Consider the following 13,784-nt stretch of genomic DNA (forward strand, 5'->3'; position numbering starts at 1 on the left):
GCAAGGCCAGCACCTTCACCCCTGAACTAGCTTTCCTTTCTTTATTTCCCAGTAGCCACAGCTATGGGCTTCTTCATGGTGATATCTAAACTTGGGGTTGGGTTAGCAAGGGCTCTAGCAAATTCTGCAACCGGGGGCATTAACTGAAAAATCCCAAATTCCACTTGATTCCTTTTGGTGACAACCTCTCTGCCTGGTTCCAAGGCTGGAATTGTTGGTCCTTCTAGAATGCCCTGTGCTGGTCAGCACTGGAGGAGTCACTCCTTCTAGAACGTTCTGTGCTCATCAGTACGTCCATTCCCAAGAGCACCTTGTAACCAAGAGCCTGGCTGCTGAGTAGAGACCATGTGCTGCCTTCTTGAAACTGTTCCTGTCATGTCTACAGGGGCTTGAGCCATCACCTCGGCCCTGTGTAGAGAGAAATTGGGCGATGACAGAACCCATGGGTTCTAATAGTCCTAGTTCAGGAAAGCCTGACTCTCTTCCCCTGGCCAGTGGCCCTAAGTCCCCTGCACTGCTCAGACTCCCTCTCTGTGCTCTCTTTGGTGTTCCCCCCTTTTCTCTCACTCCTCAAATACTTGGAGAAACCCCAAGAAGCATTTTATTTACATGGGTATAAGAAGTGGCTACTGTGAGCTTGAAGGCTTGGCTATAGGTCTTTAGGGCCGTGTCCATGTTGCAGCTACAGGGACAGGGGCCAGACCTGAAGGACGTGATAAGAACAAAACAAGACCGTGAAATCTTGGCAAAACGACTCAGGCAACATGTTGCTGCCTAGAGTTTGACTGTGACCCCATCAGAAAGCCTGGAAGAGCAGGGCATCAGAGAGGTCGCTCCCCCACCTTATCCTGAACCAGCCACTGATCTCACTGGTTCTGGGTGGCTCCAAGAAGGTCTCTGCCTGCTTTCCCAGAGATACGAGCCAACACTACCAATCGTACCGATGGACGTGTTCAGAGATAGACCTGTGTCCACCCCAGGCCCAGTCCCAGGGCTACTGTCAGAACTGACCCTGCTCTTCCCTGCTCTAACTCTGGTGCCTTTCCAGGCTGCTACCCTCTCCACTCAAGGATGCAGTGGAGGTCACCACCTGGAGAAGGTGCTACACGATGCAGGAAGTAAACGCCGCCCTGAGTAAGATCCAACTGGTCGGATACTCCCAGAAAATCGTGAGTAATGCCTTGGGTAAGAGCAGTGGGTGGGCATCCTCCCAGAGACCTGGAATGCCCCCCCTAAGTAAGTTCAGTGGGTGGGCACTCTCAGAGACTTCATGAGTGCTCTTCAATAAGATCCAGTTGTGGGATCCTGCCAGAAAATTCTTAGTGTCCCCCTGAGTAAAATTGGTGGGATCCTCTGAGAGAATCAAGAGTTCTCCCCTGAGTAAGATTTTGCAGGTGGGTCCTCTCAGAGAATCCTGAGTGCTCCCTGAGAAGCAGCAGCAGGTGGGTCTTTTCAGAGGCTCTGGTGCTTCTTGCTTGTCTAGCTTCCTGTTTAACCTCCTCGGACTGTGAAACCCTGGACTATTCTGGTGGGACAGAGTCTGCAGGCTTCCTCTCAAGCCCTGTCCAGGTCCGACCGGTGCCATGCTAACCTGCCCTCAAGGTCCCCAGTACTGACCCACATTTAATGGGTGCCCATATCCTAGGGAGAAAAATGAGCCCTGATCGCTCGTAGGACAGTGGGGACCCTGGCAACAGAGTCTGGATGTGTGTGATGGGAAATAGCCCAGAAAACAGATGAAAGGGGGTCGGAGCGATAGCACAGTGATAAGGCATTTGCCTTGGACAGATCCAGTTCAATTACCAGCATCCCATATGGTTCCCCAAAGCCAGGGGCTATTTTGGAGCACAGAGCCAGAAGTAACCTCTGGGTGCTACAGGTTATGGCCCAAAAACCCAATAAATTAATTAATTAAAAAGAAAACAAAACAGGTGAAGGGAGGGAGATAAGACAGAGCGATAGCACAGAGGGAAGGTTGTTTACCTTTTATGTGGCCGACCTGGGTTCAATCCCTGACATCTTGTGGGGTCCCTTAGGCCTTCCTGGAGTGACTTCTGAGTGTGGAATCAGTAGTAAACCCTGAGCACTGCCAGGTTGAGCCCCAAAACAAAAACAAAAGTTGATGAGGGACCATACTGCTCTGTGTTCTGGAGCTATTCCCAGCTTGGAGCTCGGAAGACCTGGCAGTGTCTGGGACCAGGCCATACATCTTGTATCCCAAGCCTCAATTTGGCACTACTATGAGCTACTGAGGCTCCCAAGCAGTGCTTAAGGGCCATTTCCAGTGATACTCGGCCACCCAGACAGGGCTTAAATGTTTGGACCCCAGAGGTCCAGTTAGAACCCAACTGTTGCTGGGCCCCCCAACAATGCTCAAAGAGCATTCAATGCCACCAGTATTCGAACTCAGGTCCCTGGGACCACCCAGCTGTCCCCGTTACCCAGCCTTGTATCCCAGAACCTGGTGACAAGAGCGTTGGTGAATATTGCTGCAAGGGGACCGACATGTCCTGAGTGTTGACTGTGGGGCAGTGGTCTGGGCCGACTGGGATCAAATTGGGACTGGCCAGCCCTAGCACCTTCTCATGCAACTCCTTTCCAGGAGCTGTTCGGGGCTGTGCTGGTGACGCCCCTGAGCTCAGGCTACGCCCTGGGAAGCTCCAACTGGACCATCCAGTCCCACTACGAGAAAGTGTCCTACGTGTCTGGGTCCTCCCTACTGACCACGCACCCACAGGTAATACACAGACCTAAGGGCACTGAGCTCCCCACATGCTTGTTGTATCCCATGTGTCCAGAGCAACCCACAGTGTCTCAGACTTTCTGATCTGCTAAAATCCCTTCCTCCCTCCCTTCTTCCCTCCCACCTTCCCTCCCTCCCTCCCTCCCTCCCTCCCTCCCTCCCTCCCTCCCTTCCTTCCTTCCTTCCTCCCTTCCTTCCACCTTCCTTTCTTCCCTCCTTCCCTCCCTTCCTCCTTCCCTCCCCCTTCCTTCCTTCCTTTTCTTTCTTCCCTTCCTTCCTTCCTTCCTTCCTTCCTTCCTTCCTTCCTTCCTTCCTTCCTTCCTTCCTTCCTTTCTCTTATATTTTCTTTTTGGTTTTAGGGCCACATCCAGTGATGCTCAGGGGTTACTCAGAAACTGAGTAACTAGTGAGCTATTGAGTTATAAGCTCAGAAATTGCTCCTGGCTCGAGGGACCATACGGAACACCAGGGATTGAACCCCCAGGTCCATCTTGGGCCAGCTGCGTGCAAGGCAAATGCCCTACCACTGTGCTATCCTCTGGCCCCCCCATCCTTCCTTCCCTCCTTTCCTTCCTTTCTTTCTTCAAAGGTGCACACATGCAGTGCCCATTCCCAGCACACGGCCCCAGGAAGGAACACTAGGGTGGGGAGGACGAGGGTTTTATTCTAGGGCCAGCACATTGGAGAGCCCACTAATGATCCCACGGCAAGACTCGGTGCGGGTCAGAAGTGCTGGGTCAGTACCCCTCCTGTCCTGCCTAAGGTGGTTGGTTCGTATCCTGGCGTCCCATATGGTCCCCCGTGCCTGCCAGGAGCTATTTCTGAGCAGATAGCCAGGAGTAACCCCTAAGCACCGCTGGGTGTGGCCCCCCCAAAAAATTAGCATTAAAAAAAAAATAAGAACCCCTCCTGTCCTGGGCCCCTCCACAAGAGGCTCTTCTTGTACCTTCTAGTCCCTCCCAGCTGTGTCAGTGGGCAGGGCCATGAGAGTCGCTGATGTTGGGGACCTCCCCTGATTTCCCCATCCCAGCTAATCTGGGGCCACTGGCTTCTGAGAACAGTACAGCCTCTGGCTTTGTTTCTCAGACTCTGAAGAATCAAGTTTCCTCTCAAGGTCCAGAGGGGACAAGCTGCTATTTTTTCCCTCTTGCTAGCAGAATTCTGGGCCTTTTCCACTCGCTGGCATCAAAGGCTTGTCACTGTCATCTCATCGCTCATCACACTGAACCCAATTCTATTGGCAGGTGCTCTGGCTCCTGGTCCCCTGGCTGCCAGCTCCTTCTGTCCATCCTCCTCAGACAAAAGCCTTTCCGCTGCCCCCATCCCATGCCATTTCCAGTCAGTTATTCACACGGGCCCATAAATGTGGAAAGAAAATAAGGTCACAGAAGAATGAGCAGTAGACCTCGGTGATTAATTCTAATTTCTAGCTGTCAGCCAGTGGCTGGAGGCAAGGAAAGGACTCAGGCTTTCCTGTAGACCCTGACCTGAGGTGGGCCACCACCAGCCTGGTCTGTGGAGAAGTCCCCTGGCCTGTCTGTCCGTGGGCTGGAGGAGTTTCTTCCACATGCTCGTCGAAGCTCTCTTCAGAGTTCACTCTCACATGTGAATGCCATGACCTGGCCAGTGGAGGCTGCAGATGCTGAGGACCCCCTTGGGGAGAGAAGGAATGAGTTAGGCCGGGGTTACTGGGGACACTTTGTTGGGAGGAAAGGCCGAGCCAGGACACCCCCAGCTGCTGGGTGGAGCATAATGAGTAACTTAGTAGAGTTTGGACCTAATGGCCAGTGGAGACCCACTGACTCTGCAGCCTCTGCAGAATTTGAATCCCACTGTAAGGTGCCGGGTTATGATGAGGGCACAGTTCCAACGGTCTGGGAAAGGAAGGGTCAGAAATGTCTTAGGTCCAAGAGGGGAGTCATCTGAGAAGTGAAGCTTGACACAGGCAGCATAGGGCCGGAGAGATGGCATGGAGGTAAGGCGTTTGCCTTACATGCAGAAGGATGGTGGTTCGAATCCCGGCATCCCATATGGTCCCCCGTGTATACCAGGAGCGATTTCTGAGCATAGAGCCAGGAGTAACCCCTGAGCATTGCCGGGTGTGACCCAAAAACCAAACCAAAGCAAAACAAACAGCATCGGGCTTGGAGGAGGTCAGGGGTCCGGGCCTGCCAGCTCACCCTGCTCCATTCCCACCACCACTCAGTCCCCCGCCCTCCCCCAGCATCACTAGAGCCATCCTCAAAGGCTGGTTCATCCCCAGTACCACAGGCCCAAGCATCACCATGGGGCCTCACTGGAACCAGGAACTTCCCAGAAGGGTCTCAGTCCCCCTGAGCACTCCTGGGGAGTACCCTCACCTGGTGCTCAAAGAGCAGAGGAAGACTAGCCGCGATCATCGCTTGGAGAATGCTGAGGGACTCGATTAAGGGGAGGGGTGTTAGATAAAACTCAGGAAGAAATTGGGGGAACGCCTTTGTTTTGGGTAAATAGCCAAGTGTCATCTAACATGGTACCCAGCAGTGCCCTGACTGCCTTGGAGATCTGACCCTTAGGCTCCTCTGGGAGGTATGGCCTGAGCCTAGACCCTATGGTGGCCACATGGGGCACCATGGGTCATTAGCCCCACCCTTATTGTTTTTGTTTTTGTTTTTTGTTTTTGGGTCACACCTAGTGGCACTCGGGGGTTTCTCCTGGTTCTGCGCTCAGAAATTGCTCCTGGCAGGCTCGGGGGACCATATAAATGAGGGGAATCAAACTGGGGGTCCATCCTGGGTTGGCGTGTGCAAGGCAAACACCCTACCTGTGCTATTGCTCTGGCCCCTCACCCTTGTTTTTGGTTCTCACCTGCCTTCCCTGGAGCTGCTGCTTACAGGCAGACTTGGAGCACAGTGCAGAGCCTTTTTGGGGCACAGCCCTAGAAGCTGCTAGGTTAACCCGAAAGGGCCACAGGCACACAGCAGGGTGCAACACCCTGAGATGGCCCCAGCCTATGAACCCCCACCCACCCACCCCATCTGTACCAGCCTGTACAGATGAGCCCCTGGTCAGTGCCCTCCTCCCTCCCCCACCCCCACTGGTGCGCATGAGCTCCCAGCCCTCTCCCACCTGCTCCATTAGCTGCAGGGAACCACGACAGGTCAAGAAACTTCCTCCCTCCATACTCCCCTCACACCTCCTCTCTCTCCCCTCTCTCCTCCAATGCATGAGCCCTATTAGCAGAGTAAATACAAGCAGGCCAGCTCAGCCCAGGCCAAAGGCCAACATCCTAGGACGTGATTCTTGAAGCTTTGTGTTAGGGTTGTCTTGTTAGAGTTTTGACATTGAGGTCTGTGCTGAGAGTCAAAGACACCTCTGATAGCAAGATGCAAAAGGGAGTTAATTCAGCTAGCCGAGGTCTAAGTCTCATGCAACCAGTGGAGTTGACAAGACCCCAGATCAAAATCTTAGCCAGTTTATATAGCCGTCACAAGCATTAATAGCATAAGCATTTCATTGGTTAATACAAACAGTTCAACCTTCACAGCATACATGATTGGCCTATAACTTTCATCCCATACATGACTGGCATATATCACTTGCGCCCAAAGCACATCATGTCTTAGCATTGATGTTTCAACTTATCTGACTCATCCTACTCAACTTTGGTTGTCAAGGGGGCCTTATCAGGTGGAACATTCCAAACCCACATAATTCCTCTATCTTAACAAAATAGGGAGGTCTTGACATCCCTGCATTCCTTCTGTGTTTTTATTTCTGAGTTAACTCCCTCCACCTTGACTCAGTGGTAATGAGTTAACTCCTCCGCTTTTAGCTAAAAGTGGAAAAGTACCTAAACTTTTAACCTGTCTCAAGAAAAACTACTTTTATTAAGGTCTAGGACCCTTATCTTGGACCCAAGGCACCAGGTTCTCAATTTGGAGGGTGGAGGGGGTTGGGCCACACCCAGCGGTGCTCAGGGGACCCGTTGTGGTGCTGGAGATCGAAGCATAAATGTCTACAGGTCTTCCCCACTGTCCTGTGTCTGCCCCTGGAATTGCATTTCAGGGTTGGACCAGTCAGGGTACATATGATGCTTTGCACCCCACTGCCCATTTTTCCTTCTAACGAGTGTGGCCTGTTGCCATAAAGCCCAGGCTGGGTCACAGTGCATTTTGGGATCCAGAGGCCCACAGCCCACTGAGTTCCAGGGAAGCCCATGGCCCGACGCTCACTACGGTGCTGGTCTCTCACACCATTGGCACCTCTGCCTAGGATCAGGCACTCAGAGAGTGGGGCCTAGCCACCCCAGGGGTCCTGATACCATCTCAGGTATGACCCCCTCAGTGAGGTCTGAGAGCAGCATTTCAGAAGGAGCAAGGCCTAATGGAACAGGGACATGCCAGGGGCCCTTTTAATTGGAAGGAAACCCAGAGACTGTGTCTGGGCTTATGGGTTCAGCTTCCAGTGCTGCTATCCTCAGACAGGCATGCTTCCTCAAATAGGCACACTGGCCCCCTCAGACAAGCATATCACCACCATAAAGTATGCCACCATCCTCAGACAGGCATGCTGCAACTCTTAGACAGGCGTGCAGGACCACCCGTTCTCACCAACTCTGCTCTCCAACTTTTCAGCCCATGGATCAAGCATCCCTCAAGAACAGCGATGTGTTGGTACTCACGGGCCTCACCCAGATCCCCACGGCGAACCCCGATGGCATGGTGGGCGAGTTCTGCAGCAACCTGGGTACGTTGAGCCAGAGAGCAGCTCAGCTGCTATTGCCCACATCCTTGTACATCATGGCCTCTGCTGCCCCACTATCTCCATCCCCCAGAGGACCCGCCACTCTTTTTTTTGGTTTTTGGGTCACACCCGGCATCGCTCAGGCGTTACTCCTGGCTCTACACTCAAAAATCACTCCTGGCAGGTTTGGGGGACCATATGGGATGCCGGAATCGAACCACCATCATTCTGCATGCAAGGCAAACACCCTACCTCCATGCAATCTCTCTGGCCCCAACCCTCCACTCTTGATCCTGTCCCACAGAACTTAACCTTGGCCAACAAGCACAGCTCCTGGTTCTTTGGACTTCAGGGCACGCCTGGTGTAGCTCAAAGTGTGCTCCTGTTTTTGTGTCATTGGTCAGTTCCAGTCTGGAACTGACTCAAACCCAGGACAGCCTCCAGACACACATGCCAAGCCAAGCATGCACTCCATGTATCCACCAAGCCTCCGAGACCCCAGGTTGCAGCAGAGTGAGGGCCAGAAGGGAAACCCCACTTTGAGCCCATCGGACAGAGTCAGGCGCACTGCCTCTTTGCCCTCCTAGCCCTCCCCTTTCTCTCCCCTAGCACTCACAGTGCGGAACGGAGGCAACGTGCTGGTGCCCTGCTACCCCTCGGGTGTCATCTATGACCTTCTTGAGTGCCTGTACCAGTACATCGACTCGGCCGGCCTCTCCAGCGTCCCCTTCTACTTCATCTCCCCTGTGGCCAACAGTTCCCTGGAGTTCTCCCAGATTTTCGCCGAATGGTACGTCAAGTTCTGGGGTGCCCAAGACGGTTGTTCAGTAACAGTCTGAGGCATCTGTTCTGTGGGATGGTCTAAGACATCTGTTGTGGGATGGTTGGAGGCATCTTTTGAGGGACGGTCTGATTCCCTCCTGTTTCTTCACATGCTATGAAATGTTGGCTTGATTGTTTTTTCACATCTGTGATGTGAAGATATATGTGAAACTCAGCTTGTCAGGGCTGAAGATATAGCACAGTGGGTACGGCATTTATTGTGCATGTGGTGAAACCGGGTCCGATCCCCGACATCCCATAGGATCCCCCAAGCCCACCAGAAATGCTTGCTGAACACAAAGCCTGAGTCACTAACCCAAATGCCACCAGGTGTGGCCCCAAAAACATACAAACAAACAAAAAAAGTAAAAGTTGAAACTCCTGTTTGGAAAACTCTAAAAACCACATCTGAAGTCCTCTTCTGGCATTTCTGTAGTACAGCTGGCAAAACACTTTCCTTAGAGCAGGACTCGTGGGTGGATTTAGCAGTGAACCGGGATGAAGGGTCCTGAGTGTCCTTTTTTTTCCCATCCCTATCTCCCAGAGTTTCAAAAGGGCAACAGACACTTTGTCTTTGAACCCTGGGGGCAGCTTTCAGGAAGTCTGGCAGGACTAGCAGAGGTGACTGTGGCACGGCTCTTCTGCACTGTCACCACTGGGCGGCAGCAGACGCTATGTGTGCCAGGGTTTTAAGGCCGTTTGTTCACTCAAATTTTGTCTGTCCTTCCTCAGGCTTTGTCACAACAAGCAGAGTAAAGTGTATCTCCCAGAGCCACCGTTCCCGCACGCAGAGGTAAGAACACAGAACATCAGGGTCCGAGGGGAAGGAAATGTGGGGAAATGAACTGATAGGTTAGCAAGACCCTGAATGTTCCCCGAGGGTGACCAGCCAGCATGGCCCCATCTCCTGAACACGCCAGAGGGCCCTGAGCTCTGAAGCTTCCTGTGGCCAGGGAGAGGAGTATTTGTTCACACTCCAGGCACAGTCTAGCCAGTGTCAGGGGCCACCCCAGTTACATCGAGGTTGGAGAATTTCGTGGCCTAGGTTCTCCGAGCACTGTTTCAGTCATGGCTTTCCCCAGAGGTGCAGTATCACCGCCTACTATCTTCCTGGGTGTCCACAGGAAACCCTGAGCACCTGGGTGCAGTGGCCTATTTCTCCCCATTGGGCTCCAGTCATACAGGATTTGCAGCAGGCTGGGATATTATCTCAGGCTGGGATACTATCTCAATGGGCCTGACCATGTCTGCAAACTAGCAACGCCTGCAGGGGCCACGGGGTGGCCTCATCCATCTCCCACCTTGCTGTTGGCTTGCTGAAATGACCATTGGCATATTGAAGTTGATCTGGGGAGGTCAGTTTCTAGGGCTGGCACAAACCACACGGGACTCCCCATCCTCCCAGGATCCTGGAACTAATCCCCCAGCAACAGCAAGGACAAATTTAGGAACAGACAGACAGCCCGAGGCACATGCAGACATATTTCTGGTCCCTTGGGAGCCGTGCTGGCTGGGAACCAGAACCTAGACACCACTCATCAGCAGTCTTGGGCCGTCCATAGTGCTATCTATGAGACTAGAGGGTGTCCAACCACACATAGAGCAGGAAGGTGGGCATGAAAGGGCAGGCATAGGGCTTCAGGGTGTCTACATAGACGAACATGAAGAGGTGCAGTGGCTCGTGGTCTTGGGACTTCCAGAAAGCAGGTCACACAGATCACATAGAAGGGTCCCGTGGGGCTGTCCATCTGTAAAGCATGTCTGTCCTGCCGAAGTGCCACACTAGTTTCAATGCTGGTGGATGCTTCCCTTCTCCCAGACACCCTAAAATTGCCCGCCTGGGCTTCTGATTAGGGGAAGATGCTCTAAACACTCTGAAATCCAGGCTGGACAGTGAATGGACCACAGGTGCGAATGCCACCAAGCTGACAGGCTTGGCAGTGTCCTGGGTGTTACCACCTTTGCCCACATATTTGTCACAAATGGCCTTTGTCCCACTTGCAGGGAACGGGGCACCTTCAAGATCATTGGCCAGCGGTGGGAACTCAATTGAATTGAGCTATGCCTTGGGGCCAACAGCTTCTGCCCCCCATGTCAGCTCATGGGTCACCCCCAATCTGCCATGTGGTCTGGACGGTGTGGTCTTGGTCAATGCCCCAGCATGAGAGACACTGTCATCACCGATGGGGTGGTTTAGGGCTGAACGCAGTATCCCAGGACCTGTTGGTTCTGGCCCCTACCTGGGCCAATATAGATGGTCACAAGACCCACAAGTATGGATTCTAGAAGGCGCTGTAGTGAGAGTCTCTGTCCAATTCTGACTTGCGTCTCAGCTGTCAGAAGGCCCATAGCAGCTCTGTGGGGCCCCACGGACTCCCTGGCCTGTCTTGCAGCTGGTCCAGACCCACAAGCTGAAGCACTACCCAAGCATCCATGGCGGCTTCAGCAGCGACTTCCGGCAGCCCTGCGTGGTCTTCACAGGACACCCGTCCCTGCGCTTCGGGGACGTGGTGCACTTCATGGAGCTCTGGGGCCGCTCCAGCCTCAATACCGTCATCTTCACCGGTGAGGCCCAGCCCACCCAAGGGGCCCCCAAAGGAAACACTGAAGAATTGGTAGACACTGGGTTTATGAATGTTGGGGGGATGGCCGATGTGTGGTAAGTGTTGGGGGGATGGCTGTGTGGTGTGTAAATACTGGGGTGATGGCCACCATGTGGTGTGTGAATGTTGGGGTAGAGGCTGCTGTGTGCTGTGTGAATGCTGGGGTGTGTAATGCCAGTGCTAAGGCCCCGTGAAGTCAGCGGGGCCCGGCTCTCCATCCACATCTGTGAGTAGCTGGAGTGAGTCCTCGACAGGGATCTTATTCCTGGGGTGCTTCTCTGGAGATCCGTGCCTCCAGCACCCCAGATATCCACAGGGCTGAGCCTGAGACCTCATGTAGCCTTGGGATATATAGTTCTGAGGGTGGGAATCTGATCCCAAACCAAGAAGGGGACAGCGTGGTCCCGACCTCAGCTCTACCTGCACCTCCCATGATGGGTTGGCTACATGTGAGGCTGTGGGTGGCTGAACCCCTTCAGCACTATCAAGTTTGCAGTAGGGGTTGTTTTTCTCTGGGCCACACCTGGCGGTGCTCAAGGCTGACTCCTGGCTCTGTGATCAGTGGCCAATCCTGGCAGTGCTTGGGGGATCCTAGACTCCCACACAGCCCCCAGCCGACCCCTGCTGCAGGCCCACGCCAGGCTGTTTGCACCCCAACCTTCACTTCCTGCCCTCTCAGAGCCCGACTTCTCCTACCTGGAAGCCTTGGCCCCCTACCAGCCTTTGGCCATGAAATGCATATACTGTCCCATCGACACCCGCCTCAACTTCATCCAGGTATCCAAGCTGCTCAAAGAAGTGCAGGTGAGGACAGCATGGGGGTGGGAGGATTGGGTCAGTACTGGGGGGAGCGGGAGCAGTGCCAGGGTGCATGGAACCCCACCGACCTGCATCCTCTCTTTTTCTTGGCTTTTGGGCCACACCTGGTGGCACTCAGGAGTTACTCCTGGCTCTGTGCTCAAAAATCGCCCCTGGCAGGCTCAGGGGACCAAACGGGATGCCAGGGATCGAACCAGGTCCATCCCGGGTCAACTCCATGCAAGGCAAATGCACTGCCACTGTGCTATCACCTCTTCTTTCAATCGGTGCTGAGCTGAGAGGCCAGAGGGCCCCCGACTGCAGCAGGGGGAGAAAGGGTGCCTTATGCTGCATATCCCGCCTCCTGCCGTAGCCCCTGCACGTGGTGTGCCCTGAGCAGTACACGCAGCCGCCACCTACCCAGTGCCACCGCATGGACCTGATGATCGACTGCCAGCCACCACCCATGTCCTACCGGCGTGCTGAGGTCCTGGCACTGCCCTTCAAGCGCCGCTACGAGAAAATTGAAATCCTGCCTGAGGTGAGGGGCCCTGGAGACCCCTAAACAAAATATTCCAGAGAACACTCCTGTGAGAGAGGAGTCACCTGGCACGAGGAAGGGTCAGCTCATGGGTGGGACCCATGCTGCTTTTATTTTAATCCCCCAAGAACCATTTCTCAGCACGAAGTCGGCTTTTTTTGATGCAGGATCCAAAAATGGGACGTCGAGGGTATTTCTGGGGGCAGCTCTCCCAGCCCTGCTGCACTTGTGTGGGGCTCCTTGGGCTGAGACCGGCCTCTTAAATTAGGCTTATGCCAATGAAGACACCATTTCTCAGCTCTCCAGGGTCTGTTCTAGAAAACTCCATGGCACAGCCCCGCTGGAGGTGGTGCCTGAGCTTTGGGGGAATCTATCACAAAGGCTGCAGCTGCCCCCTTTTCCTTGCTATGTCTGCAGAGTGTCTGGAGGCACCTGGGGACCACGCTGTTTCTACTCGTCCCCACCTTCCACTCCTTGCAGACTGCAAATTTTGGTCCCTGAGCCCTGCCCCTCCCTGCTTATTTGCAGCTGGCAGATTCCCTGGTGCCCATGGAGGTGAAGCCGGGCATCTCGCTGGCCACCGTCTCGGCTGTGCTGCATACCAAGGACAACAAACATGTTCTGCAGGTATGGGGGGCCACGGGGGAACCCACTCTACCGAAGGCGGCAGAGCCCATTCACCCGTTTGGCAAGGCACCCCACCACCCCCAACTCCATCTCTCATCTGGCAGCCACCACCCAGGCCAGCCCCACCCCCAGGGGGCAAGAAGAGGAAGCGGGCATGTGAGGACACCCCTGAAAGCAAGGGGGTGCGGCCCCTGCTGAACGGCTCTATCCCTGTGGAGCAGTTTGTACAGACCCTGGAGAAGGTGAGTAGGCAGGCTCAGCAGGCTGGCGAGCTGATGCACTGGAAATCCCTCCCATACCCCATGTCCCCCACTAACCCCCACTGCTTTCGAGCTAGCACGGCTTCAGCGACGTCAAGGTGGAGGACACAGCCAAGGGCCACATCGTGCTGCTGCAGGAGGCCGAGACACTCATCCAGATCGAGGAGGACTCGACCCACATCATCTGCGATCACGATGAGGTGCTCCGAGTACGGCTGCGTGACCTGGTGCTCAAGTTCTTGCAGAAGTTCTGAGCCCCCAACTCACCTTGTTCATTCCCCAACACACCCCACCCACCTCTTGGCCTGCTCTGGACTCAGCGGTGTTCCCTGAGATTACAATTAGGGGCCGTTGACAGGCCGGTGTGTGACTGGTAGCTCCTTTGCTAGCCCAGATCCCAGCTCTGGTTTCACAGCCCAGACAGGGTGGGGGTGGGGGACCCCTTCGAACTGTGTTTTTTACTGGGATCCCCCTTTGTTAATAAAACTTATTTTTATAAGTTTTGTGCTCAGTGGATCCAGAAATCTATATATTGATTTAGAATCAGAAAGTATAGAAATAAGCGTGAATTGATGGGCCAGGGAGAGTACAAGGATGAAGGCACTTGCATTGTAGGCCAGCGACCCAGACCCATCACCACAGGCATGACCGTGTCCTGCTCCTGA

General features: G+C 54.1%; 1 protein-coding gene across 1 annotated transcript in view; it reads left to right on the plus strand.

Moving 5' to 3' along the window:
- The window catches only part of INTS9 (integrator complex subunit 9), a 53,901-nt gene extending 40,364 nt beyond the window's left edge, over nt 1-13,537 (plus strand). Inside the window, exons 7-17 of the mRNA XM_049771106.1 lie at nt 1,049-1,169; nt 2,603-2,737; nt 7,360-7,471; nt 8,078-8,258; nt 9,023-9,083; nt 10,684-10,855; nt 11,573-11,697; nt 12,065-12,232; nt 12,761-12,859; nt 12,964-13,101; nt 13,197-13,537. Of these exons, the coding sequence (XP_049627063.1) occupies nt 1,049-1,169; nt 2,603-2,737; nt 7,360-7,471; nt 8,078-8,258; nt 9,023-9,083; nt 10,684-10,855; nt 11,573-11,697; nt 12,065-12,232; nt 12,761-12,859; nt 12,964-13,101; nt 13,197-13,373 (1,489 nt within the window). The 3' untranslated portion in view covers nt 13,374-13,537. The remainder of the gene's footprint in view (nt 1-1,048; nt 1,170-2,602; nt 2,738-7,359; nt 7,472-8,077; nt 8,259-9,022; nt 9,084-10,683; nt 10,856-11,572; nt 11,698-12,064; nt 12,233-12,760; nt 12,860-12,963; nt 13,102-13,196) is intronic.
- Nucleotides 13,538-13,784: the final 247 nt, after the last annotated feature.

The sequence above is a fragment of the Suncus etruscus genome, chromosome 4 (assembly GCF_024139225.1).
Source record: "Suncus etruscus isolate mSunEtr1 chromosome 4, mSunEtr1.pri.cur, whole genome shotgun sequence".
Lineage (NCBI taxonomy): Eukaryota > Metazoa > Chordata > Mammalia > Eulipotyphla > Soricidae > Suncus > Suncus etruscus.